Below are 27,352 nucleotides of genomic sequence, written 5' to 3'. Positions count from 1 at the left end.
ACCATACTTTTTGATTTGAAAAACACAATTGATATGACTGTCACAAAAAGAAATACGTTGTTCTCCGCATCCACAATGAATTAACATAAAATTAACATAACATTCGGTTGTCGTGAATAAAAAGCTCCCTAATATAAAAATACTACAAAACCGCTATATATACAATAACGTTAACACAAAGGCTTTTTGTTTTTTTACTTAGCTCAAACAAGGACTTGAATAATAGTAAGTTTGACCTTGAAGAAATGCAAGAAACAGATAGTAAGTACTTAGAATTATTTCTATAAACCCTGAAACGTTTTTTGTTGTTTTACATCCCACAATGAAATAAATATTAGGAATTATTGTATGGTTAAGGTAAATGCAGTGTCACATATGACGTTTTACACTAGCATCTGTCTAGATACAGAGATGCAAATCAGTTATACTTGTTTCAAACAACATCTCTGGTTGTATGATATTTTAGCACATTATTTTCTGATATTTTTAGATAGTAATATTAGTGATACTCCACAAAGGTAGGAAAACATATTTTTCAAATTATTATTTTTAATACAGTAGGACCCTTCCTTTGGGACACCCCTATTCATGGCACACCTCTATTAAGGGGACACCTATTAAAGGGACACCCCTATTCATGGCACACCTCTATTAAGGGGACACCTATTAAAGAGACACCTATTTAAGGACACCCCTATTCATGGCACACCTCTATTAAGGGGACACCTATTAAAGGGACACCCCTATTCATGGCACACCTCTATTAAGGGGACACCTATTAAAGGGACACCCCTATTCATGGCACACCTCTATTAAGGGGACACCTATTAAAGAGACACCTATTTAAGGACACCCCTATTCATGGTACACCTCTATTAAGGGGACACCTATTAAAGGGACACCCCTATTCATGGCACACCTCTATTAAGGGGACACCTATTAAAGAGACACCTATTTAAGGACACCCCTATTCATGGTACACCTCTATTAAGGGGACACCTATTAAAGGGACACCCCTATTCATGGCACACCTCTATTAAGGGGACACCTATTAAAGGGACACCCCTATTCATGGCACACCTCTATTAAGGGGACACCTATTAAAGAGACACCTATTTAGGGACACCCCTATTCATGGTACACCTCTATTAAAGAGACACCTATTAAAGAGACACCTATTAAAGAGACACCCCTATTCATGGTACACCTCTATTAAAGAGACACCTATTAAAGAGACACCTATTAAAGAGACACCCCTATTCATGGTACACCTCTATTAAGGGGACACCTATTAAAGAGACACCTATTTAAGGACACCCCTATTCATGGTACACCTCTATTAAGGGGACACCTATTAAAGAGACACCTATTTAAGGACACCCCTATTCATGGCACACCTCTATTAAGGGGACACCTATTAAAGGGACACCCCTATTCATGGCACACCTCTATTAAGGGGACACCTATTAAAGGGACACCCCTATTCATGGCACACCTCTATTAAGGGGACACCTATTAAAGAGACACCTATTTAAGGACACCCCTATTCATGGTACACCTCTATTAAGGGGACACCTATTAAAGGGACACCCCTATTCATGGCACACCTCTATTAAGGGGACACCTATTAAAGAGACACCTATTTAAGGACACCCCTATTCATGGTACACCTCTATTAAGAGGACACCTATTAAAGGGACACCCCTATTCATGGCACACCTCTATTAAGGGGACACCTATTAAAGGGACACCCCTATTCATGGCACACCTCTATTAAGGGGACACCTATTAAAGAGACACCTATTTAAGGACACCCCTATTCATGGTACACCTCTATTAAGGGGACACCTATTAAAGAGACACCTATTTAAGGACACCCCTATTCATGGTACACCTCTATTAAGGGGACACCTATTAAAGAGACACCTATTTAGGGACACCCCTATTCATGGTACACCTCTATTAAAGAGACACCTATTAAAGAGACACCTATTAAAGAGACACCCCTATTCATGGTACACCTCTATTAAAGAGACACCTATTAAAGAGACACCTATTAAAGAGACACCCCTATTCATGGTACACCTCTATTAAGGGGACACCTATTAAAGAGACACCTATTTAAGGACACCCCTATTCATGGTACACCTCTATTAAGGGGACACCTATTAAAGAGACACCTATTTAAGGACACCCCTATTCATGGTACACCTCTATTAAGGGGACACCTATTAAAGAGACACCTATTTAAGGACACCCCTATTCATGGTACACCTCTATTAAGGGGACACCTATTAAAGAGACACCTATTTAAGGACACCCCTATTCATGGTACACCTCTATTAAGGGGACACCTATTAAAGAGACACCTATTTAGGGACAACTCTCTTCAGGGACACCCCTATTCATGGTACACCTCTATTAAGGGGACACCTATTAAAGAGACACCTATTTAAGGACACCCCTATTCATGGTACACCTCTATTAAGGGGACACCTATTAAAGAGACACCTATTTAAGGACAACTCTCTTCAGGTACACCTCTATTAAGGGGACACCTATTAAAGAGACACCTATTTAAGGACAACTCTCTTCAGGGACACCTCTTTTTAGGGACACCTTTATTCAGGGGACATTTTCTTTTGAAACAAATGATGATTTACAAATAACCCCTATTCAGACATTGTTGGGTCATGTAAGTGTCCCCTTCATAAGGGTTCTACTGTATAATGTTAATGCATTTATATAGCACATTCCACAATATATTATTATAGATAGTCCTAACTGCATTAGCATATGTCATTTTCCTGATCAATTCCATCTGTCATTATCAATCTGTCATTTGTTTTATTGTTGTTGAATTCTGTTTTTTGAATTATTATTGTTATGTAAGCATGCATTCATATCAAGTCAGCTGGCTTTTTTTCTGCAAGCACCAGTTTATTAGTTAATATTCAAGATGACATTATATCTCATGTTACTTGACGGGCCTGTAAGCGGGAGGCCAATCAAGCGATCGAGAGACATAGTTTTCTACAAACAAATTGAAATCCACCCGATTATGGTCGATACAAGTAAATTATTTGATTTTATATCTAATATGTATGCAAATGATTTTTGGCCACATGTGAACATTCGGCGAACACATGATCGGGATCGGTTCAACATTTTAGTTGTAAAGGAAGGTTTAAGTTGAACATTCATGCATGAGTAATCTTCACCGCATCACGTTTTGCTTTTGCTAAAAAAAAAGAGAGATATCATGTGCAGTTTGTTAGGTTCTCTTACCCCTTTTCCCAAAAATAATAATAGTATCTATTCAATTTTGCTTGATTTGTTGTAGTTTTTTAAATTATGTATTGTGGATTTTTAATTTAAAATAATCATTGTCGACTTCGTTGTTGTAGTCATCGTCAACTGTATAAACAATAATAATACACACAACTTTTATTTAAAGTCATAATCATTATTATCATTGTTCAGACAATTAAAAAATAATAAGTCTTTATCATCAACATTACCATTCAGTATTGAATCCATTGAAACGTCATCATCAACATGAATATACTATGTTGATATAAAGTTTCAATACACCACGTATATTAGTTCTGAAAACTCAACAGTTCTTTTCAGACTAATATGTTGTGTACCGCAAACATTATCAACATTTGATTTCGCCATGCAAACCTTCAAACAATGAATATACTATTCGCTGAAATCATACTATACTATTTATAACAAATAATCAAGTGATCATAAAACCAATTATCCTTCATAACATCATCATCCACATCATTATTATTAAATTCGATATTGTAATATTTTCAATAGACGATCAAGTCAACATACATCAGAAATCTTCTTTGAGTCACCTAATGGTGCAACCAATGGTGCAACCAATGGTACAAACAAAGGTGCAACCAATGGTGGCTTCCAACCGGACACAGTGCCGGACACATCGATGTCCGGTGTTACTGTACCTTCAGGGAGTGATAGTCTACCTCAAAATTTACCTGACAATAATTCTGCTGTGGATGCTGAGTTATAAACCAACTTTTCTATTTCTTGATTTAGACTTTTTAGATAATTTTTAGGAAAAAATGTGAATTTATTATTAATTTATTGGATTTTTTAGTACATAAATTTTACAATCACATACATTCAGTGCACAATTGATATTTAAAGGTAAAATGTTTTTAGGGACATTCAAAATACTGTTTTGTTTATTATTAGTTTACCATAGAAGACCATGAATAGCAATTAACAGGCTAGGCAAAACTCTTTTAAAGATGGTTGAACAAAGAAAACCCAATTATTTTACAATGCGATTCATATCGACGTTAGTGAGGCCAATTATAAATTATCAAGAAAAGCGAGGAGTCATTCATTTTTTAGAAGGTTATTGAATTATTTAGTAGATAAACTGTACAATTACATGCATTACATGTGTTTTTTAATTATTGTTAGCTTGTATTGAAGTTTAAAAAAGTTTTGAAAAATAATAGTTCACTATTTCACAAGTATAGCAAGCTTAAACCAAACAGAAGGGTACAACTTTGTATTTTCCTGAATGATTTACGAATATTTGGTTTCAGTTGAATTTCTTTTTTTTAATACCATACAAATAATATCAATCTTATTCTATCAACAAAAAACAGATATTCCATTTTATATTTCAAAGATTTGACGAACTTATCTTGGTCTGTAACTCGAAAGTTATAGTAATAAATAATTACTTGTTAGTTGTAATTTTAGTTGTCGTTTATCTACAAATTGATTATAGGTTATCAGTGATAGTCTGCGTTATCCAGTCGTTAAAGTAGGATATTTTTGTGTAGACACCTGGTTTGGTAGCGATCGCACAATTAGTACCCCAACTGGTTACCCCCACTAAATTCCATGCACCCGTATCCGTTTGACGAACTAATGGACCTCCGCTGTCCCCCTGAAAAAGAGCATAATATTTGTTCAAAATTTGTTTTGTTCTAAAACCAGTACATATAATATCGTCACCATTTAAGATACTAAGTAATAATATCACTATGCACTAAAGATGGATGTGTACATTTTTAGAATACACAGGTAATAGGTAATAAAATAAATAATAAAAGTATAAACCTAAGAATCATTGGTAGTAAATGTAAAATAGAGCGAGTTGTTTTCATTAAAATGTATTTAAACAGCTATTTTGTTTTCTTTGGTACCCTCCTTGTCTGTATCTTGACAATTTCGACGTAGCTTACCATTCGTAGCATTCTAACAAAAATGTTATTTATAAATTATAATACAATTTTATTTATAGGCTACTTCTAGAACTGTCGCTTGTGATTTGTCAACGCACATGCGGTGTGCTTACGTCAACTCGCTTGCGTTGCGTCTACGTCTTTACGTTCCGTCTACGTGTTTGCGTTGCGTCTCTAGTGGGAACCAAGCATACGTGAAAAGCCAAGCTTTAGCGGAAAGAACAACCAATAATTTGGCATATTTACCGTACAAGTGTCTTCCCCGCCGTCTCCAGCACACATCATACGAATTGATATATCTCCATTGTAGTAATTGGTGCTATTACAGACGGTGGTCTCGATTATTGGCACTGTCGCTTCTTTCAACACTGTTTCAAATCCGGTTCCTGTTAAAATATAACCATAGGCCTATCTTGCATACAAGCTTTGATTATTTTATCAATATAGTGTTCTACTGATTTTAGTATGCCGTTCAAATCTCACGTATAACACAACAAAAATGCGTACTTTATTTACGACTACGGCAGTGCATCATTTACGGTTATACATTGCATATAACCATTTTTGTAAATTAATCATGCATGACGACGAAGAGTAACTAGTGCCATCACAACAGGAAACCTTATACGTTTGTACCTTTAAAGCCTTTAGGGCGCAATTTTGATAACTGCAAATTTTGGTATGAGTGTTCATTGGTATCAGTAGACATAATGCAAACATATAGTAAGCTGTAAACGTACCTTTTGTTTCACCCCACCCTGTGACGATACACTCGTTGCCATTTGGGTAAACATCCATAGTCTCTGGTAAACAGACAGGTCGAACGTAGTCTGTGATGGTGGCTTGTTCTTGTAGTTTGACCATTGCGATATCATAGTCATTGTACAAACCCTCGTTGTACTGTTTGTGCATGATTATCGTCTCCACTTGATAAACCTGTTCAGTGTTATCTGTGAAGTGTTTATTGTGGCTTCCTAAATGTAACTTGTATGATGATGCATAAGGTTCACTGGTAAAGAAAATTAAAACCATACATTTAGGCTAGAATTTGCATGATTCTGTTATGTTATAATAATACTACCTCTTGCTGAGTTTGTAAATCACACCATACTTTTATGCCCCTTATGTGTGGTTCTCACTTTGACACAACGCATTCATTTACAATATCGAGATTCATAATTGTACTAACCAAATGTGTTTCAAATGGCCCAGTAGCCAAGATATGTATGGATACAGTAACCTTTGCGTTTCTGCGTTACGTTACTTGATAATACTATTTTATTGGCGTACCATACGGTATCGCACATGTTTTGTATGGACAAACAATATCCATTAGGTATAACTTATAAAGCACGCATTGCAAACGGCAATTGCTGTAACAGTATTTTAAAGATATATTGTCCCCCTAAACAAATATTTTTTTTAATTTTTTTGTTGAATATGTTATTTTAATGTCACATAATAGTTATTCACTCTTACAAAAAATTGGGTCTGAAAAAAATGTATTTACCTGAGAAAAATGTAATTTAAAGCAAAAAATTGTCAAATTGTCTGGAAGACAATGAGTTTTTGGGTAATTTAACTGTTTATTTTGTCTTTTTATAGGTGAAATAATTTTTTCCCCTGTTTTTTTTCTTATGGAAGTGAACAACTTCATTAAAACTGCAAAATGGCCTATTCAAAGTCCGATTTTAAAAATCTTTATTTTTCATGATTTTGGGGGACAATACATCTTTAAATAAAACATTCATGTAACGTTTAAACCTTACACGCAGAGATTGATATAACATGGGTTTTGAAATGTAATTAATGTAACTCTTGCCCTTTGTCACTTAATACTTGCTTTAGAGCAACAATGTATATAACATATTTTCTAAATGAAATATTTATGCGACGTTAGCTACGTGTATTAATTATTTCTATGAAACTGAGTGTTTAATATTAAGATTATATCCTTTAAAATGCTTCAATTATACGTAATTTCCGGCTCTCTTGATTTTAGTGAAATAACCCTTTTGATAATTTTGCCAAAATATAAACCCCATCCTCTCAGAGCCTTATACCGTACCATTATGACACTACTTAAAATGTATGTATTATTCTTGTAGTTTAGTGAGTGCATCCTCTAACCAGTAAACACACGTAAATAATGTCCAACACGTTATGAAAAAGCATTTGCTATCACAGCGAGCCCCCTGGCAAGTGTAAGCAAGCGCGTATGAAAAGAAGTAGGCATACTACTGTGCGTTAATGTCTGACTTCAGTAGCCTACAATTTGAACCCCAACGTCGACCGGTTTGTTTTTTTAAAGCCTTGTCTACACTATTAAAATGTGATGTGCCCATATATGGATACGATGACGTCATATGACTACCATATTTGGACACACCACACTTTTTTTGTCAAACTAGCTTGATAGTGCAATAATTCGTACAATAATTCGTACAATATTTCTCTAAACCTATTTAACAAAGTTGACTATATCTTACTATATAAAGCAATGAGCGGCCGAAATAATCCACCGTCTGTTTATCAGCGTCCCGCCACAGTTATGACTACCGGAGGATACCTTCGTGATTTGTACCTTATATATAAAGTATAAGTAAATGCTTCAATATACTGTTTACAAAATATTTATTTGCAAGGGTGTGTAATGTAATGTGTAACATGTGGAAACAGAGATATCGTTTCGCTCTATATAAATTCATATATTTATTACAACTTTTTGCAAATTTTAGTTTGACCATGGATGGTTTAACTTTCATAACTTGTAATATATGCGTACGTCGTTACTAGATGGTACAGTACTGAAAATATATTGGATTTAAACTTGTAGTAAGATGTATTGTAACTTACCTGCCAAGGCCATGCGCCTGGTTCTGCCGCGGTGCCACCAACAATCAACCCTTTGGTTACCACTGGCTTCCCACAGTCCAACCGATTTCCTTAAAAAACAAAAACGAAAATTTGTTCTATAAAATAAATTGTGCCACTACTTTATAAAAACAAAATGAATGGTGGCATCTGAGATATAACATGTCCTTATGGCGCTACTTTTGCATCGTAGCTCACCGCTTCACATTGAAGGATACCGGAGTCTTCTGCGTCCTTTTAACGTGTTCTGTGCCTAATCCAATATTAGAAGTAATGTTTGCGGTACACCATTCCAAACAGAAACCATTTAGGTTGAGGATGTTTTGGAGAAATCCGTATTAGTTTTTTTTATGAATGAATAAATCTTTTACCTGGACATCCAGACTCGTCACTCTCGTCCTTGCAGTCAAATTTTCCATCACAAAGCTGTATACCATCAATACAAGAGTCATCAAGACACTTGAAACTTCCTTGAGGACAAGTGACTTTGAAGAAAAAACATTATTTATTTTGTGACATACTAAAAAAATAGTGGTTGATCTTTTTTAGTGCAGAGTTTACTGCCGATTGTCGGAAAATACTTCTTTTCCTTCTTCCTTCCTTCTCCATGTCTTTTTCTTTCTCCTTCTCTCTTCCTTTCTTCTTCATTCTCACTGCCCTCTTCCTTCTCACTGCCCCCTTCCTTTCTTCTCCATTCTTAAATTCAAAATCTTTAGACAGTAATGCTGTTTGATATTTAGGGGGCTATACCTTTTTCGGTGGCGTTATATTCTATCTTGAACCCAGTTTTCTGAACAGATGAACTACTGAGGAACATCACTGTCATCGAATTAGAAGACGAAACGAGAGGATACGGAAGATTGGAACCGCAGAATTTACCAATAATTGGTGGTGATTCTTCCTCGATAGAACCGTCATAGACGAAGATGACATCACGAGTGCAATCGTTATCTTCTAAGTCGAAGTGTATGAATCTCAGAGTCACGAGCTGTAAAAGAAAAATGTTATTATTTAGATGATGGTCCAAAGTATTTCTACAAAATTTAATTTCGAAAAATTGTCATTAAAACAGCAATTGTGGTGACTGTTCAACATATTTAGACGTTGCTGGTCCTAACCCTTGGAGTCCTGTGGATCTAGCCTTCCTGCTAGTATAGTGGCAAAGTATTTTTTTCAGTACACATTATATCTTTGAGAAAAGAATATTCTCAGCATATTTTTTGTTTTTAAAGCTTTACTCTTTTCTACTCTTCCGATAGATGTTACAAATGTTACCAGAAGCAGAACAAATAGAAAATATTATGCTATATTATTTTTTAATGATTAAATACGAGAGTGAGTTTATTTAAAAGAGAATGTTGATAGAATTGGCACATATACCTTTTCTGGATCTGTTGTAATAATCCATGTACATTCAGCATCCGGCTTATAGTGCGTTGATCCATCGAAGTCCATTGAGGTTATTGTACCATGATTGTCCATGCGGTATTTTAGATCACCACATCCTGACGACGCGGTTGCTGGAGGCGTTGGGTCTGTAAACAGTAATCATCAAATCTGTCATTTTAGTATAGGAGCTGTCGTGTGTATAATAATCTAATGATATTTTTAAAACGAAATAAAGATTGGTTCCACAACCGCTCAGTTTTTCATTTATCGAAAATGACTCATTTCATCGTCATCATCCGTTTTTTGAAGAAGCTGTAAGACCATCTTTTTATCATTGGAGTACCACCCATTGACATGCAATAGGCCTATTCCCTGTCAATCAGTATTTCTTGCCAAGCCCCACCCATGCCCATGCGAATGCCAACTCCTCAGTTCCTGTATTTGATACTCCGATTTCACAGCTTCTCGACTTGCGGGTAAAGACCAGTTCTCCTGTATGTGTTTACATACCTACCTGGTTTAATAATGTGACGATACGTTGCTTGGAATCCTAACTCATGACCACTATCGTCTGACACAAATCCAATAAACACGTGATTGCCAGTGGACAGGAAAGGTGATGACGGCAATGTCTTTCCACAAATAAACTCATCCGGAGCTCCCATTGGTTCTTTGCTGTCAAAGATGTACACAGCGTCGTATCCACATTTTACTGTTTTAGAATCCCCGACTTCTAGGAATTGGAACTCCACTTCGATGAACTAGAAGAAATTTTACGAATTCAAATACTCTTAATTTGATAACCACGCGCAGTCCAACTCTAACCTTTCCTTAAACGCAGCATATGAGCGTATTTTGCATATTATTTGAATTAATACTGTGCGTGATAAACCATAAACAAACATTATATGTAGAGTCTTGAAGAAGACATTTTACAAATTAAAATAAACAATAAACAAAAATTGTCAATAATTTAAGTTCTAGAGTCTTGACCAAATGACAGAAAGGTAACTGGTCGTTTTCTCACGGGATCTTTTTACCTACATAATCAATCGGCGCTTCTAGCAACCACGTGCATATAGAATTAGGATCATAGAACGGCCAGGAAGGGTCAGCGAAATTCATAGTTGATACGGTTCCAAATGAATCGGTAAGATGCTGTGGTCCGCCACATCCTGACGGTGTCAAAGAATATACGTTTTGTAGGCCTTGAGCTAGATAAAATAAGAAATATATTCAGTTTCTAACCTCAGATTTTATGATTTTATTGATTAGAAAGTGTTTTGGCAGATTTATTATTTCTATACCATGCAAGCATTTAAACAGAAAATAGGCTATATTGGAAGAAAATAGAACTGCAGTATTTGTAGTGTTAATTCAGTAAACGTCTTAATAATATGAGATGAGTCTATTTCCACTGTTATGTGGTGAATTAATTCCACGTGAAATAAAAGCGATGGTTTATGTGCATGCGCATAATGCCATCTACTTTTTGTGATGTAAACAAATTCCCAACCAACCAGGATGGTTTGGTTTGCGTGAATAAATTTATCTTGTGGAAAAACAAGTTTATTGCCTACCTCGCGCTTGAACAATCACGTGACGATATGTTGCTTTAAATCCTAATGCTTGATTCTGATTGGAATCTGATAAAAATAGAATGGAAGCGTAATTATAGTCTGACACGAATGGCGGTGACGGTATAGTCTGTCCACAAATCTTCTGAGCTGGTCCTCCTACTGGTTTATAGTTGTTAATAATGTATATATAATCCTGTCCACACGTTTTCCCAAAGTCAACGAAACTGAACTTAACTTCAATGAGCTACATTAAAGAAAAAACAGATTTAAAGTTAATATAAAATACGTTGTCATTGCGCAGTTTTGAATTGATTGAATTTTGTGTTGCGTATAACATGCATGTCTGTCAAGAAAGCATTGTCTACTTACATATCCAATTGGTGCTATTATGTTCCAAACACAGCGAGAATTCGGGTTATAAAACGGCCAGGAGGGATCTCCAAAATTCGTAGATGTTATTGTTCCAAATGGTTCAGTAAGATTATATGGCCCACCACAATACTCGTATTCTGTAGAGTAACATCTATGTAGGCCTACAACTGTAAAATAAAGTGTAATACGTAATGGACGGGATAAAGCCATAACATATGGTTTGTTCTGTATTGGCCTCTTCTATTACAGCATAAGTGGAATTACAATGTACATACTGTTTTGTTTTTCATAATCTTTGTCTACTCATATTTTGTTTAACTCTATGCCTCTATCATTTTAAGTCCAACATATTTACATACTAGTATTTTAAATAATTCAATATACTTACCTAGTAGGAAAACAAACTTAAGAAGACAGCTGTCCATTACCAATGTAATTCACAGTGTAGTCGAAGTAAAATAGTGTGCGGTTATTTATTCATAAATGATAATTATGCTTATTCTGTTTTGTTAGCGTCGTTTTATCTTGATTTCATTGTTTACGGTTTGATATTGTAACTGAGACATGTGTTTATCAGTTAGGCCTATTCATACCCTTAACTAGTTACCATTTGGTCGATAAATGTGGTTAATTTCGCAAGTTTCTAAACTGAATTTTTCTTGTTGCACATATTTATTTTAATTGATGACCAATCATTTGTCAGTGTCTTATAAAGCAGGACGAAACGTGTTATCTGTTTATATTTACATTTTTTATTTAAACGCCCAACATACCTAAGGCTAGATAATTCGGCTAATAAAAGGTGTAGTAGGCCTATTATTGTATTCTTGTTAATAAATTAATATGTAGAATATTGAAACATTTTCACTTGGTTTCAAATATATAGTAATAGGTAATGTTCATAGAAAATAACCCCAATATTACAGCTAACAGCGAGCCTCCGTCAACAACTGACATAGTGTAGCTGTTATTTAGCTACCGTAGAACCTCAAAGAGAAGAAGCGTCTTTGCGGGTCTTGAAGTAAGATGTATTGGTTTATTTCTATGATGTGAACATGACCCATTATGATGTATGCTACTTTTAAATTGAAAAAAAGGGTAAGAGAAGTGACATTTGACTTGGAAAATAAGAAAGTACAACTAAATAATTATGATTATCATTTTTTATTTACACGCCTGTAAGGCTAGACAATTCAGCTATTATAGAAGGTGTAGTTTGATTGTTTTCTTGTTAGTTAATGATAGTATATTAAGGCATTAGTGTGTCTTCATGAAAACACAAAATTAATTTCACTTGCGTAGTATCTTGTATCCATTGTCACGTTAGTGTCACTTCGTGACGTCACCGGCGTTGTATTGAATTGGATTATATTGTTTATTAACAATGTACATACATCGTCGACATGTCTTCTAGTGACTAATTTAATACATCTAATAAAAAAAACCCCAATTTGATAATGAATATTTAGGTTGACATTATAGGATAAAGACTATAAATCGTAGGTCCAGTGTACGCATCTGGCTCCTGTGCACTTTAAAGAACCTAGTACATTTTTCGAGACTAGTAGTGGGTTACCCCGGTGTACTAGTTCACACACAACCACTGCCACTCATTATATATATACACTGGGCCCTCTGGGAGAACAGTCTTAGACTGAAGAGGCTACCCAGTATAAAAAATAATTAATAATAAAGAAAGTCTTTTTTGTCGAAAATGAAACAGTATATCATGTTGCAGGATATTAATACTTTAAATTGGAATGGTATCTCGTCTTAAATTCAACAGAGGAAAAAGAAAAGACATTTGACTTATAAATAGGAAAATAAATAAATCTTAAAATCGGTTCCACGTGAATCAAATGCGTTATTTTATTCACATGCGTATTTTATTATTGATTCCTGCGAATTGTTTGCCTAGTGGACTAAGGTTATAATTATGTTCTCCATTAGGCGAATTTGTTCGCCCGATTAAAAAATATTGACGCATGCGTTTTTTTTCCACCACCTGTGACGTGAAGGAATTACTCAACCAATCAGAACTCAGTAATGTTCAATTTGCTAATGGAACATAGGTTTTAAGCCTACCTGGCGTTTTAGGAATGCGACGGTATGTCGCTTTAAATCCTAAAGCTTGAGGACCAGTCGTAAATGATATAAATATCATGGAAGCGTAATTATGTTCTGACACAAACGGTGGTGACGGTATATTCTGTCCACAAATCTCCTGAACTATTACTCCTACTGGTTCATAGTTGTTAAAAATGAGTATCGAATCCTGTCCACATGTTTCGCCAAAGTCAACGAAACTGAACTTAATTTCAATGACCTAAATGAAGTAAGAACAAATTTAAATTTAAAATTGTTACTTAAACATTTGCTTTTATGTTCTTCATTTTGATGGTGATTTTAATGACTTAGGCCTATTAAATTTTGTTTAACGAGCATTAAGTAATTATTTGTAAAATCACATAATATGCCTATTTTGTCCCAGAATTTACATAGTAAGTAAATAAAACAGTTTTTAAAAACAACAAAAATGTGATTGAAAACAATAAACATGTGATTGAAAACAACAAACATGTGATTGAAAACAACAAACAAGTGATTGAAAACAACAAGCATGTGATTGAAAACAACAAACATGTAATTGAAAACAAAAAACATGTGATTGGAAAGAGAAAACACGCGAAAATAAGTATTAAGATTGATCTACTTGCATATCCAACTGGTGCATATATGTTCCAAGTACAGCGAGACTCCGGGTCATAGAAAGGCCAAGATGGATCTCCAAAATTCGTAGAAGTAATTGTTCCAAATGGATCAGTGACATTATGAGGACCACCACAGTACATAGGTTCTGTAAAACAACTCTGTAGACATAAAGCTGTAAAAATAAAGTATAATAAGTATAAACGGTTCTATATACCAATTAAGTTATTATAACCAGAGACACAATTGACTATGTTAATTAATTCACTGCGTTGGCACTGGTGGATCAGTGTATGTGTGCATGCCATGGTCGTTGATCTTGGTTTTCTACTCTTTGTAATGAGTTCACAAAATTGCATAACTGCTTCTGTTTTTATGTATATTGCGTAAACTTGAGACAACTTGTTTGCTTTTGTAGGTCTCCTTGTTAATATCATAAAGTGAAATTGTATTGTATTTAATCCAGGTCTCCTTGTATATGTACGCCTGTATTGCCTTTAATAGACATACCATATTTCCATATCTACATATTTAGAGGGGAGTATTAACCATTACAGCATATGTTGCTATTATTTAGTGTAAATAGATTATTGCACTGTATTAAAATTAGTTATTGACAAGTAACTTCCTCTAATTTAGTACCGGTATAATCTTAAAATAATTTAAAATGATAGACTTACCTAATAGGAAAACAAACTTAAACAGAAAGTCCATGACAAATGTAATTCACAGTTGAGTCGAAGTAGAATAGTCTGCGGTATTTATTTATAATGAATGATATGCCTACATCTGTTTTGTTAGCATCGTTTTATCTTTATTTCATTGTTTATTGATTGATAGTTTTACTGAAGCATGTGTTAATCTGTTAATATTTCTCTCGAAAACTGTTGACATTGAGTTTAATTTAAACATTGGTGGTAGTTACTAACCTAATTTGGAATGGTGCTAATGTTGTATATCCTATGTTTAACCAGGTAAGAATATGTAAATTTTTAGTATTTTCATATAAAATGTGTTGGTTGTTTAGATTTATATGGACATTATCTACTATTTTCAAGTTGAGAGCCTATTTTATTGAGAAAAAAAACCCGCCACATAAAAATAGATTTTATTTTTTGTTCAATTCTATTGTTTTATTCTATACAATTGTAATGGCTTTGAACTGCAAAAATGTATTATATAGAAATTGGTTTTAACATTAAATTTCGTCAGCTTCCATTCTCTTTGCATTCATTTCTTCTTGCAGTAAAGGCAAAGAATCTATAAAATAAGAAATGCCAATTTAATCAAATACATTATCGGTACCCTAACAATAATCGCAAGCTCAGATTATATTTTGCCACAGTTTATTTTATGGCATCTAGTCTTAAACTCAACAGAGGAAACAAGTGAAATGTAACTAAAATTACAACCTATGGTATCTATAACTGCAATTTTCAAAACGTTTTATAGGCCCACGTCAAGCTTGGGATAAGTTATGGTACGTGTTTAGTTTTCTACTAGGCGAATTCCACGTATAAAAAAAGCTATATACAGCTATGCGCATGCGTATTCATAATTTCATAAAAAAAAGCGCAACAAATCAGAACTCATGAAAGTTTATTTCACCAAGTGGAAAACAGGGTTTATGCTTACCTGGCGCTTTAACAATGCGACGATAGGTTGCTTTGAATCCCAATGATTCATCACTAAAATCTGACGAAAATAGAATGGTTGCGTAATTGTAGTCTGACACGAATGGTGGTGGTATAATCTGTCCGCAAACCTCTGCAGCTACTGCTCCCACTGCTCTTTTGTTGTTATAAAGGTAGATGTAATCTTGACGACATGTTTTCCCGAAGTCAACAAAACTGAACTTTATTTCAATGAGCTAAATCAAAGTAAAAATTTAAGTTTAAAACAGGAAAATTTAAAACGTTTCGGTTGTTCGATTTTTAAACCTATAGGCCCTATACATTATTTATATAACTTGCCTGAAGATTTTAAAGTTTAATGTGTATTTTAAAAATGTTTTAAACAAAGTGTAAATGCGGCGTATTGTTATAGAACCAAGAACTTATTTATCTGATGATGTACATAGTAACACATTAAACATTGGAACGATTGGTTTCAATCTATTACTTGAAATGATTGGATACGACAATCATTTAATGTGAAAATAAGAACATTGTGCAAGAATATCATGATAGCGCATCGAATTCAAGTTTGCGCGTAACACCTGTATGTCATGAAAGCATTGCTTTACTTACATATCCAAGTGGTGCAAATATGTTCCAAACACAAGAAGAATTCGGGTCATAAAAAGGCCAAGATGGATCTCCAAAATTCGTAGATGTTATAGTTCCGAACGGATCAGTAACATTGTGTGGCCCGCCGCATTCTGCAAAATCTGCTGCGGAATAATGAATCTGCAAAACTGTACAATAAAGTGTAATGAGCTATTTAATTATTTATACGAAAGAAGTATTTGAATGAGTTGAGTTTTGAATAGACAGTTTACATACAATGGGAAGACAGAAGAGATCTACAATTATCTTAATTATCTTCTTGTTCCATGGAATGTATCGAAGATTCACTATTTTTTTTTCATCACACACTCAACAACAAGTAGGCCGCATGATCAAGTAAAGGATCTGAAAGATACCATTTAATTATAAATGAAATAGAAAATATAGAACTGACAGAAGATGAAGATTGAGTATTGACACAAGTGCATCTAACGGGCGACACTAAGTCTTGTTTGGAGAAACAAATCTCGCCCCACACCCTATACCATGTCAGTCTTTTCTCAATGTACGCTGAATGATTATGGCTGAGATACAGTAATTGTTTACTTTGACGTGTAGCTTTAAATTCTATCTTCCAGGTTGTTCTTTCCTTTTTGTTGCGTATAACTGTCACAGTTTATGTGTAGGCCTCTCTGATGATGCCATGCGACGTAACTGTACTGTACCGTTTCCTTTTATACCGTACTCCATATCTGCTTATGTTTGTGTGTATAAAATATACCATACTGTACCATGTGTAGTTGTTATTTAGATGGGATAGCATTGCTCTATCAACATTGGTTGTTAGAAAGTAACAATACATCTATTGAAGGAACGAGAGCAGCGAAGAATGGGAGAGAGGGAGAATCAAATGGATTGATGACATCGAAAAATGGAGCTTAACAACTTCTTACGTAAAGGCAAAGATAGTGAGAAGAAATCGTATTAGAGGTAGAGTCATGGTGGCCAACCTTCGTATAGAAGATGGAATAAGTGATGGTCAATACGGCATAAAATTAATAATATAGACTTACCAAAGAGGAAAACAACCTTAAACAGATGGTGATCCATGACGAAAGTAATTCACGGTTTGTTTGAAGAAGTGTAGGCCTGGCTATTGCGTTGTAATGGTATTGCTATTTTATCAAGTCGTTATCTTTATTCCATTATTTACTTTTTAATATTGTAGCTGACGATTTATTGTGTACTGTCGATTGATAGTAAATGGCAATTTATACTTTAACTGAAATCCACTAAATTAACATTAATGATATCACATTCTACCCGATTCTCAATACTGTATCTCCGCATACCAAATTATTTTCACAGTGTCTCAGGAAAATTCCGTATAACATTATGATACTGGGGAAATATAGATACAGTGAGAACATTTGAAAATACCGAAATCAACATTTATTGACATTGAAATTTACCGATATTTAAATAATGTTATATCAAATGGGAATTGACCGAAATTTAAATAGATTCGAAATTTATTGACATTGACATTTACAGAATCTACTTTATATTGAACTATTATATTTTAGGCCTAATTGTAATTTCTATAAAAAAAAAACAAGTAAAATGACTATACTTGGATGCCAGCTAGGAAACATATTTTTCTTGAAAGGTTGTATTCATACACTCAAATTTGAAAGATATAATACTCTTATCTAATTGAACAGAAAAAAGCAAAACAAGCACGAATGTGCAATACTCGGGGTACAGCGAAAGAAGCTGTAATGACGTCATAAGACGTCACATACACATCAATAACCGCGCTACCAAATACGGCAATACAGTACCATCTTCGAGACGTGATATGGCTGCATCCGGTATGAAATTTAAAAATCCGGCTCTATAGCCTTGAGGACATGTCCCTCTAGTATTTTCATGCTAAATCCGAGCTCAATACTACAACGAATAAGGGAGGAGTAGTACTTTATAAATCGCACTTTTTGCTCAATAGTGTCCGGATGGAAGAAGAAGAGGAAAATATGAGAGAGTCCTAGACTCAGGTACCCCGAGTAATAAAACGAGATATACTCTATATCATATTACGTATATAGTATATTTCACCATAAAGTTAAAGAAAAATAGGTTTCGTCAGGGCTCGAACCGGGACCTTCTGCGTGTTAAGCAGACTTGACAACCACTACACTACGAAACCTCTTACACTAAAAATGTGGGTTACAGAAAGTTTTTTAATCCATTTAAATTACAAATAAATATGGTAATAAGCACAAAGCAAAATAAACATGTGTAAAAGTGATAATTACCGAGTACACAAAATAAGTATTTAAAAAAATAATAAAAATAAGATATACTGTGTAAAATTATCATATTGCGTATACAGTACTTTTCACCATAAAGTTTAAAAAAAAAGGTTTGGCCCGGGCTCGAACCAGGTACCTTCTGCGTGTTGAGCAAACGTGATAACCACTACGCCAAGAAGCCGCATATAACTACATAACGCTGTGGTGTGTGTCACACATTGTGGCTTCTTAATTAAACAAATTAATTAACAAATAAGCACGAATGTGCGATACTCGGGGTACAGCAAATGAAGCTGTAATGACGTCATAAGACGGGATGTGACGTCACATACACATCAATAACCTACTAAATACAGCTATATGGTACCATCTTCGAGACGTCATATGGCTGCATCCGGTTTGAAAATAAAAAATCCGGCTCTATAGCTTTGAGGACATGTGCCTTTAGTATATTCATGCGAAATCCCAGCTCAATACTACAACGAATAAGGGAGGAGTAGTACTTTAAAAATCGCAGATGGAGAAAATGAGTAAGTCCTAGACTCGGGTACCCCGAGTAAAAATAAAATGTGCTCAAAAATGTACTTTTATATGCCAACTAAAACATCGAAATCTGCACTTTATTAAGAAATTGGTACTACAGAATCAATTCGTTGAATTAAAAATGTATTCATCTCCACTTCATGTGTGTTTTAGATTATAACACTTCCTCGAATCTTCTTCCGTCAAATAAATAGTTTACCAGATGAAATGGCAGTGCATTAAAACAAATGTATTTGATAAATTATTTACCAGATTATTGTGGTACCGTACATACAGTATATTAGTTTTAAACACATCGTTTACACGCAATAGTATTGCGACAACCGCCAGTTAAGAAGTGAAACTGTCGTATGACTTTCTTCACGAATAAAATAACCAACCAACCGAACCTACAAACATTGGCCTTCGTCGTAGGCCTACTTAGTTACATTTAATTTTGAAGCACAGTTCAACTGGTAGGAAAATAGAGATTTTATGAACAAAAATGGCATTATCAATCGACAATACATCCAGTGACGCAGCGAGATATGGAAATTCAACGTCTAACACGAGTCAATACGACGATTACATAGATATGTTCCTTCCTAGTGACTGGGAGACGATTTTACGTTACAATATCATTCCTGTTGTTGTCGCTTTAGGAATTGTCGGCAATATCATGACATTTATCGTTATAGTGAGTAAATTACGTAAATCAGTGTATCTGTATCTAGCTAATTTAGCAATAGCTGATACGTTGCATTTAATTATGGCACCCATGCCAGTATGGAAACTCGAGTTTATTGCGATACCATATAATATTGAAGTAAGAAGGGACGGTTGGGTATGTGGACTGTTAGATTACTTTCCTAATAGTGCTGTAGTTGTAGCTTTTTTAACGATTGTTTGGCTTTCCATTGAACGTTATATGGCAGTTTGTAGACCATATCAGTTTCAAACAAGTGGATTTGGATATTAAAAATATGCACAATTATGTGGATATTTAGTTTGTCAGTACATACTATATTATTTGTTATTTACGAACGAGTATCTGTCATTCTTCCTTGGCCTGATATGTATAGAGGTATCTCAAATCGTGCAACTGTATGTTGTTTTAAGGCAAGCTACATTAAACTGTGTACAATTTTGTGGACACTGCAATTTACAATAACTATGCTGTTAAATGTTATTATAGTTGTTTTATTTTCGCGTATGCTCTATGCTTTAAGAACATCCCGAAAAATGATGCCAAATTCAAGCGAGAACGACCCACGTTTGAAATCTGAGAGGAAAATGTTCTGGACAGTTTTTGTCACAGTCACAGTTTATGTTTTCTGCATGACACCGTTATATTTATTTGGAGTATTGTACTTGTTTGGTATTCTTGAATGTAATGTGTCCTGGCTTTTGAATATTTGTCGTTTGGGAACATATTTAAATTCTTCAGTAAATCCGTTAATATACAATTTAGTAAATAAAGATTTCAGACAAGCATTCGTTGATGTTTTCTATAACATTATCCGGCAGAAATTAATTGATATGTTTCATCGTTGACACCATTTGTCTATCAAAAAATTAAAAATTTTTTCGGGAATTCACATCCATAGAAGAATAAATTATTCATCATCATCGCCATAGCTTTCTTCTTATCACCTCGCTTTGAGATAAAGTAGGGCCTAGCTTGAGTATAAAGTATTTGAGCTTAAAGTTTATGTTTAATTAAAGAACTGATATAACCGCTGACATGACCACCACGTGTGGTATCACATTTGTTGTTGCCAATACTTGCCGTTGCCGTACTTTTATTGTATTCAAGTATATATATTTAAATTGTAAAACAGGAAATATTTCACTGGCCAATGCAGTCCCTGATATATCTGAACACGGAAATCCAACATCTAACACGAGTCAATAGGACTATATGGTGCTTTCATTGATATGTTCCTCCTTAAAAAGCCTGTTTTCCAGTCGACGTTATTCGAAGCTACAGTAGTTCAACGACGATCGTTTGAAAACGATCAATTTGAAATGATAATGATGAATCTTGGAGAAAAAAAAATGAAACAGTTAAAATAACTTATGTTATTGGATCTTAGAAGAAGATACCCATTGAAACTTGTTAAACAAACTATTTGAGAGAGGTACCTACCAATTCTAGGCCAACATCATAAATTATACATAACAATTTCCTGATGTAGGCCTAGGCTAGAGGGACTCCCCTGCCTCTACTAGTCCGCTCACAGTGTAGGAGACGTAGACTTTAAGAAGAGTTTAGGTTACAACAATAGCAATTCTAGAATCCGGTTAACATTATTTTTTTTCCTATCCAATTAAGCCAGAAATCATGAATAATTCATTAGAATAATTATGACATAATATGGAACATTATAGAGGGCGCTATATAAGCATGCAGAGAGGTAATGATTTATTCATGATTTCTGGCTTAATTGGATAGGAAAAAAATAATGCATCCGGGTACTTAAAAATATGAACTGGTATGACCAGGGAAGAGTTAAATTACATTACATTAATTATTCCCTGGTAAGACAGAATCTTAATTCGTTAAAACGTGCATCAAATCTTCTTGTGTTTTCAATAAAGAAAAATGTAAATTGAATGTTATATGGCAGTTTTTAGAACTTACCAGGTAAAAACAAGTAGATTTTGAACTTTCTCAAGATCTTTTAAAGTCTGTGTCTGGCTAATAGGTATATTTTGTAATTTACGAACGAGCATCCGTCTTCTTCCTGGCCTGATATTTATTGATATATCTCAAATCTTGCAACTATGTCTTTAAACAAGTCTATTAGCCTACAAACTGCGTAAAGTTTTAATAAAATATTAGCACCCTCTAAAATAATATGGTTAACATTAGCTTCTATATAAATATTATAATTATTTATCGTAGTTCTTGATTAAATGTACTAATCTTAAATTATAATTCGAAAGGAAGGTAATTAAATTATTCATAGGATAATCATTATGCTGCTTTTGATGAAAATAATATTGCCACGCGTCCAATCAAATAACGTCACAATTCAATAGTTTGAGGATGAACATTTGTCAAGTTTCTTTTATTTTGTGTAAAGCCTGGTTTCTATAAAGTCGCTACAGCGTTTCCATTAAAATCGCTACACGCGCAGATGTCGCCGACGCAATCGGGAAGACTCCCCGATTCATCGCAGTTCAACCATGTTCAACCATGTTCAACTTTGCCGATTTTGTCGGCGATGAATCGTATACGCGTAACAAAAGAATATTTAGCGCTCGCGTACTAGATCCCCGATAAATTCTAGCGTTTCCATAGAATCGCTACGCTCTGTCGTGTAGCGATTTTATGGAAACCAGGCTTGAGGTGTGTAATTTACTCACTATAACGATGAATGTCATTATGTTGCCGACAATACCAAAAGCAAGAAGAACAGCAAAAATACTGCGAAAAACCTTTTCCCAGTCACTTGGAAGGAATATATCAATAAACGCATCATAGTCACTTGTATTAAATATTAGACCTGAAATATTCATACTGTCTTTCAGAAGTTCCTTTGTTTCGAAATTAAAAGAATGCCTATATACCGTATGCGATGACTGTATTCTTGCTTTCAAAATAAGATGTCTTAGTTTCCAAATAAACTGCACGTAGGTTAATATACCAATTTCATCTGGCAGACGATGTGTCTATTAAAAAGCGGGCGTGACCATTTGCGAACAAAATTATTCACAGACGAAATTTAGTAAAGAGATTATTAAAGCCTACTACACACCAGAACGACAACGATCGACAATAGAAAGTTAACGGTAAATTTGTTTCTTAAATTTGGTTACTCCTGTAAAGCCTGGTTTCCATAAAATCGCAACACGACAGAGCGTAGCGATTCTATGGAAACGCTAGAATTTATCGGGGATCTAGTACGCGAGCGCTAAATATTCTTTTGTTACGCGTATACGATGGCCTGATATGTATAGAGGTATCTCAAACCGTGCGACTATTTGTATTATTAAAACTAGCTACTATAAACTATGCATAATTGTGTGGACGATGCAATTTACTATTTCTATAGTGTTAAATATTGTTATTGTAGTTTTATGCACATTATGCAAAATTCTGGCGAGACCGACACACGTTCTAAATCGGAGAGGAAAATTTTCTGGACAAATTTTGTTACAGTCACAATTTACGTTTTCTGCATGACACCTTTGTATGTGTTAGGAATATTATATTATTATAATATCATTGGATCGGATGTATCTTGGTTTTTAAATGTTTGTCGTTTAGGAATTTATTTAAATTCATCTTTAAATCCTTTAATATATAGTGTGATAAATAAATGTTTTAGACAAGCATTTGTTGACGTTTTTTCTGCAGGATCCGGAAGAAAAAGTAAAGTAGCGATTAGTTAGTAATTAAATAATCACATCATTAAGAAAATCATGTTTGTAGAACCAGACATTAAGTAGTGTGTTGGATTCAGAGTATTTTTTCACCAGACGAATGCGGCGCGAACCGCGAGAAGATTCTCCCCTTTTTACAGTTTTCTATACTACAAATATCTGCGATTTTCACTTCGATCGCGTGTCTGTTGCTGAGCATAAAGGCCAATTAAATTTACAATGACGACATACAACGCGGAGCGGCGGTTTCCGCTCACGATAGATACAGATTCTACGTGGACAAGCTACGCAGTTTTCCGCTTAGTTTAGTACTAACATTTCCTTCATTATATGAATATATTATATACGGTTTTCAATTTCCAAACATGAAACTTGTCTATTGATAATTATTAACTGTACCATCTAAAATAATGAATAATTTAAAGTTTAAAAAAGCAATTAATATCAAAATGCTGTTTCAATAAAAAAATATTAATAATTACGCTATACCGGGAATCGTTTATTTTTAAACTTTATAATTAAATTATCTGATGATTGTTTACTATTCAATATAATTATATTCGTATGCTTGGAGATAATGAATTATTTGTAAGTGTTTTATTACATCTTCTTATCTATCAGATGTCATTTATATCTTTGTAAAAGTATTAAGTATTATAAAAGCTGTAATTCTTGGAAGGTATTCTGTAACACAAATAATGGTTTAATTCTACGACTACAAATAATTCATTAACTTTTTTGCAGATAATGATAATAAATTTTATTGAAGTAGCCCACTTCTTAATAAACACATCTCGGTTTCTCGGTCAAACATTTTTAAAGATTTTCCGGTTCTATCGGGTGTGCAGCAGTCAATCTTTCAAGTCATGAAATATTCTCACCATCCAACTCATAAACATTCATTGTTTGTATAATTGTGAATGTTGTCCCACAAACCAGAATCAGTGATTGGCTACGACAATTCAATGACAAGTGTGCAATGTTCACGCCCCATCACGAGGACTCAATATTATAACAATTGAATTGAATTTTGCTCGCAATTACCACGTCCGCGTTTTAAACGATGAACTCGGTATATACTTATATATATGTATACCTACATCTCTGTTATACTAAAAAGTATTGCGACTAACAGGCACTAAAGAAAAGTTGAGCAGAGCATTATTGCTTGTAAACAAGTCAAACAAACTTATCTATCTACTTAGCTATTTCAGTCATCGTCGCTTTAATCAGATTTGCGAAGACATTTATGTATTTTATTTATATATCAACATTTTAGAAATAAAATGACAACATCACAAGGTATACCGGTAGCTGAATACGGGAACTCAACGTTTAAAACGGGTCAATATGATGATTACATCGATATTTTCCTGAATAGAGATTTTGAGAGATATTGGGTTAAGTATGCGATTCATATTGTTGTCGTTCTGGGCGTAATCGGCAACATAACGACGTTTATCGTTATAGTAAGTAAACTGCGCAAGTCAGTGTACGTGTATCTAGCCAATTTGGCAATAGCTGATACGTTGTTTCTAATTACAGCGCCTATTGGAATATGGAAAGGCGAAAACCTGTTTCAATTTTCTATTGAGATTGAAGAAATAGATAATTTTTTCTGCGTTTATTTGATTTATCTAACTGAGTGTGCTTTTCATGTGGCTATATTAACGATTTTCTGGCTTTCTATTGAACGTTATATGGCAGTTTGTAGACCTTATTGGTTTCAAACAAGTGGATTTGGTACACTTTCAAGATCCGTAAAAATCTGTGTAACTTTATGGATTATCAGTTTATCTGTGAGTGCTGTAGTGTTTTTGTATTACAAACCAGTATCCGTCATTCTTCCTTGGCCTGATATGTATAGAGGTGTCTCAAATAAACTAACATGGTGCGTTCATAAGCTAGAGTACAAAATGTATTCAAAGATACAAGCTACTTTCATCATGATACTAATTTTTATTGTGATATGTTTATATTCGTGTATGCTTTATTCATTAAGAAAGTCCCATACCATTACTGCCGTACCGGCACCAAATCTTCGAGGAACTGATCCCAGAATTAAATCTGAGAAAAAAACATTCGTTACAGTTTTTGTGACAGTTACAGTTTATGTTGCTTGTATAACGCCGTTTATGGTATTTAGAGTAGGTTATAGAACATTCAGTATCAGTATGTGGGTAACAAATATTCTTCGTCTTGGTGTATATTTAAATTCATCTGTGAATCCTCTGATATATAATGTGGTAAATAAAAATTTTAGACAAGCATTTTTTGACGTTTTCTATAAAAGAATTCGCAGAAAGTTAAATAATTTATTCCCATTAGTTAATAGTTCTTAAATAACATAATGAAGTATTCATACAATGTATTATCAATTAATTGTATACAGCAACTAAAATGAAGACTAAAATGGTATGGACACATAATTAGATTACCGGATGATACCCCAATCAAACAAACAATGAAGGAAACTAACAGGAAAGTAAAACGACCCATAGGAAGACCAAGACCAAGTTACTCTTCCTTTGAAAAATTTTCTGTCAAAATTGAAAAAATATCTGCTTGATAATCGCTAACTTTATTTTAATTGTTTAGGTGTATTTTAAATTGTGTAATATAATCTGTATATTTTTTATTCATTTTTAACTTGTATTAAGTTGTATGTTACAGGGGTTGCGGACACAAATGTGTTATGGCGCTCTGTTGCTGTCGCAACCCCTGGACCGCTTGTTGTCGAATAAAGAAATGAAATGAAATGAAATGAAAGAAATAACTGGATGAATCAAATAAAGAAAGACTTACACGGACATGTAGACACTAACACAATAACAAACCATCCTGCCATAAACAGACAAAAATGGAAACAAATTGTGGAAAGTAATGTCGGAAGACGGAAAACGTTAAGAATAAGAAGAAATACACCAAGATTTAAAAGAAACTTCGAATCCGCAGCCAGCATTTTAAATGTTTATTATTCTTTGAATTGGTTTTTGTACTTGTAAATTGTTGTCAGAGTTGCTATCTGGTATATACGTTTATCTTTTATTCTCAACAGCATCGTCACGAATATTTTATAAGGAAAGGCATTCATTCTTCTTAATAACATAAAACATAATATAAATAATCATAAAGAGTGCTGGATGTATAATGATTGGTTCCCACTAGAGACGCAACGTAAGGACGTAAACGAAACGGAAACAATCGCTTCTTTAGAAGAAATAAACGTAAAAACATGAAGAGTTCTGGATATGGGGCAATTAAGTAATTCAAATTAGTAAAGATATCGTAGCCTTTCAATTGAAACTTTTAATTTTGTCATGCAGTGAACTATATAATGATAGACAGACATTGATAGCCTGTACATCCATTATTATTTACATCATAATGTTCACAATGTACTTTTAATAGACAAATCAATTGTTTGCCAGATAAACTTGGATATACTGTACGTGATACGGCACGTTGTAGTACTTACTCCTAAAGCTACCGTACTCCATCACATTAGGACAACCAGCCACTAAAGAAAAGTGAGATTTTTGTAAGACTTTATGTTTGTTTGTATTACATCGATTGATGTGAAGTATCTATGTACGGGAGTTCAATGTATAACATGAGTCTATATTATTATTATGATTTGGACAAAATACTCCACCTGTTTCAATGTGTGACTAATATTGTGATCCCGTTTGGTATTATCGGCAACATTATGTTGTGTATAAATGTAT

The 27,352-nt window shown here is 34.1% G+C and overlaps 4 protein-coding genes across 4 annotated transcripts in view; 2 read left to right on the top strand and 2 right to left on the bottom strand.

Annotated features, from left to right (window-relative positions):
• The window catches only part of LOC144841863 (uncharacterized), a 42,006-nt gene extending 37,209 nt beyond the window's left edge, over positions 1-4,797 (top strand). Inside the window, exons 57-59 of the mRNA XM_078698172.1 lie at positions 203-261; positions 491-518; positions 3,832-4,797. Coding sequence (XP_078554298.1) covers positions 203-261; positions 491-518; positions 3,832-4,048 — 304 coding nt within the window. The 3' untranslated portion in view covers positions 4,049-4,797. The remainder of the gene's footprint in view (positions 1-202; positions 262-490; positions 519-3,831) is intronic.
• On the bottom strand, positions 4,778-6,176 carry LOC144841597 (serine protease hepsin-like). Its single transcript, XM_078698070.1, has 3 exons — positions 5,984-6,176; positions 5,490-5,629; positions 4,778-4,945 (listed from the first exon to the last, which is right to left on the bottom strand). The coding sequence occupies exons 1-3, from the start codon at positions 6,153-6,155 to the stop codon at positions 4,778-4,780; spliced, it is 480 nt and encodes a 159-aa protein (XP_078554196.1). The 5' UTR covers positions 6,156-6,176.
• Positions 6,177-7,731: 1,555 nt separating this feature from the next.
• On the bottom strand, positions 7,732-14,881 carry LOC144841454 (dorsal-ventral patterning tolloid-like protein 1). Its single transcript, XM_078697825.1, has 12 exons — positions 14,848-14,881; positions 14,176-14,342; positions 13,544-13,784; positions 11,456-11,625; positions 11,087-11,330; positions 10,551-10,720; positions 10,021-10,267; positions 9,498-9,652; positions 8,868-9,105; positions 8,489-8,602; positions 8,100-8,188; positions 7,732-7,827 (listed from the first exon to the last, which is right to left on the bottom strand). The coding sequence occupies exons 1-12, from the start codon at positions 14,879-14,881 to the stop codon at positions 7,732-7,734; spliced, it is 1,965 nt and encodes a 654-aa protein (XP_078553951.1).
• A 9,892-nt stretch (positions 14,882-24,773) lies between these two features.
• On the top strand, positions 24,774-26,717 carry LOC144852529 (C-C chemokine receptor type 6-like). Its single transcript, XM_078710402.1, has 2 exons — positions 24,774-26,008; positions 26,542-26,717. The coding sequence occupies exon 1, from the start codon at positions 24,911-24,913 to the stop codon at positions 25,964-25,966; it is 1,056 nt and encodes a 351-aa protein (XP_078566528.1). The 5' UTR covers positions 24,774-24,910; the 3' UTR covers positions 25,967-26,008; positions 26,542-26,717.
• Positions 26,718-27,352: the final 635 nt, after the last annotated feature.

The sequence above is a fragment of the Antedon bifida genome, chromosome 1 (genome assembly GCF_963402885.1).
Source record: "Antedon bifida chromosome 1, ecAntBifi1.1, whole genome shotgun sequence".
NCBI lineage: Eukaryota > Metazoa > Echinodermata > Crinoidea > Comatulida > Antedonidae > Antedon > Antedon bifida.
The sequence above is the reverse complement of the archived record's forward strand: the minus strand, read 5'-3'. Positions and strand labels throughout refer to the sequence as shown.

Excerpts from the sequence above, each read along its gene's own strand:
- LOC144841597 (XM_078698070.1), bottom strand. The coding sequence starts at position 6,155 with ATGCACAAACAGTACAACGAGGGTTTGTACAATGACTATGATATCGCA. Across the intron at positions 5,630-5,983 it reads AGGGTGGGGTGAAACAAAAG|GAACCGGATTTGAAACAGTG; the intron begins GTACGTTTACAG and ends ATATTTTAACAG. Across the intron at positions 4,946-5,489 it reads GCGGGGAAGACACTTGTACG|GGGGACAGCGGAGGTCCATT; the intron begins GTAAATATGCCA and ends GCTCTTTTTCAG.
- LOC144841454 (XM_078697825.1), bottom strand. The coding sequence starts at position 14,881 with ATGGACTTTCTGTTTAAGTTTGTTTTCCTATTAG. Across the intron at positions 11,331-11,455 it reads TAATAGCACCAATTGGATAT|CTCATTGAAGTTAAGTTCAG; the intron begins GTAAGTAGACAA and ends TCTTTAATGTAG. Across the intron at positions 9,106-9,497 it reads TTACAACAGATCCAGAAAAG|CTCGTGACTCTGAGATTCAT; the intron begins GTATATGTGCCA and ends TTTCTTTTACAG.
- LOC144852529 (XM_078710402.1), top strand. The coding sequence starts at position 24,911 with ATGACAACATCACAAGGTATACCGGTAGCTGAATACGGGAACTCAACG.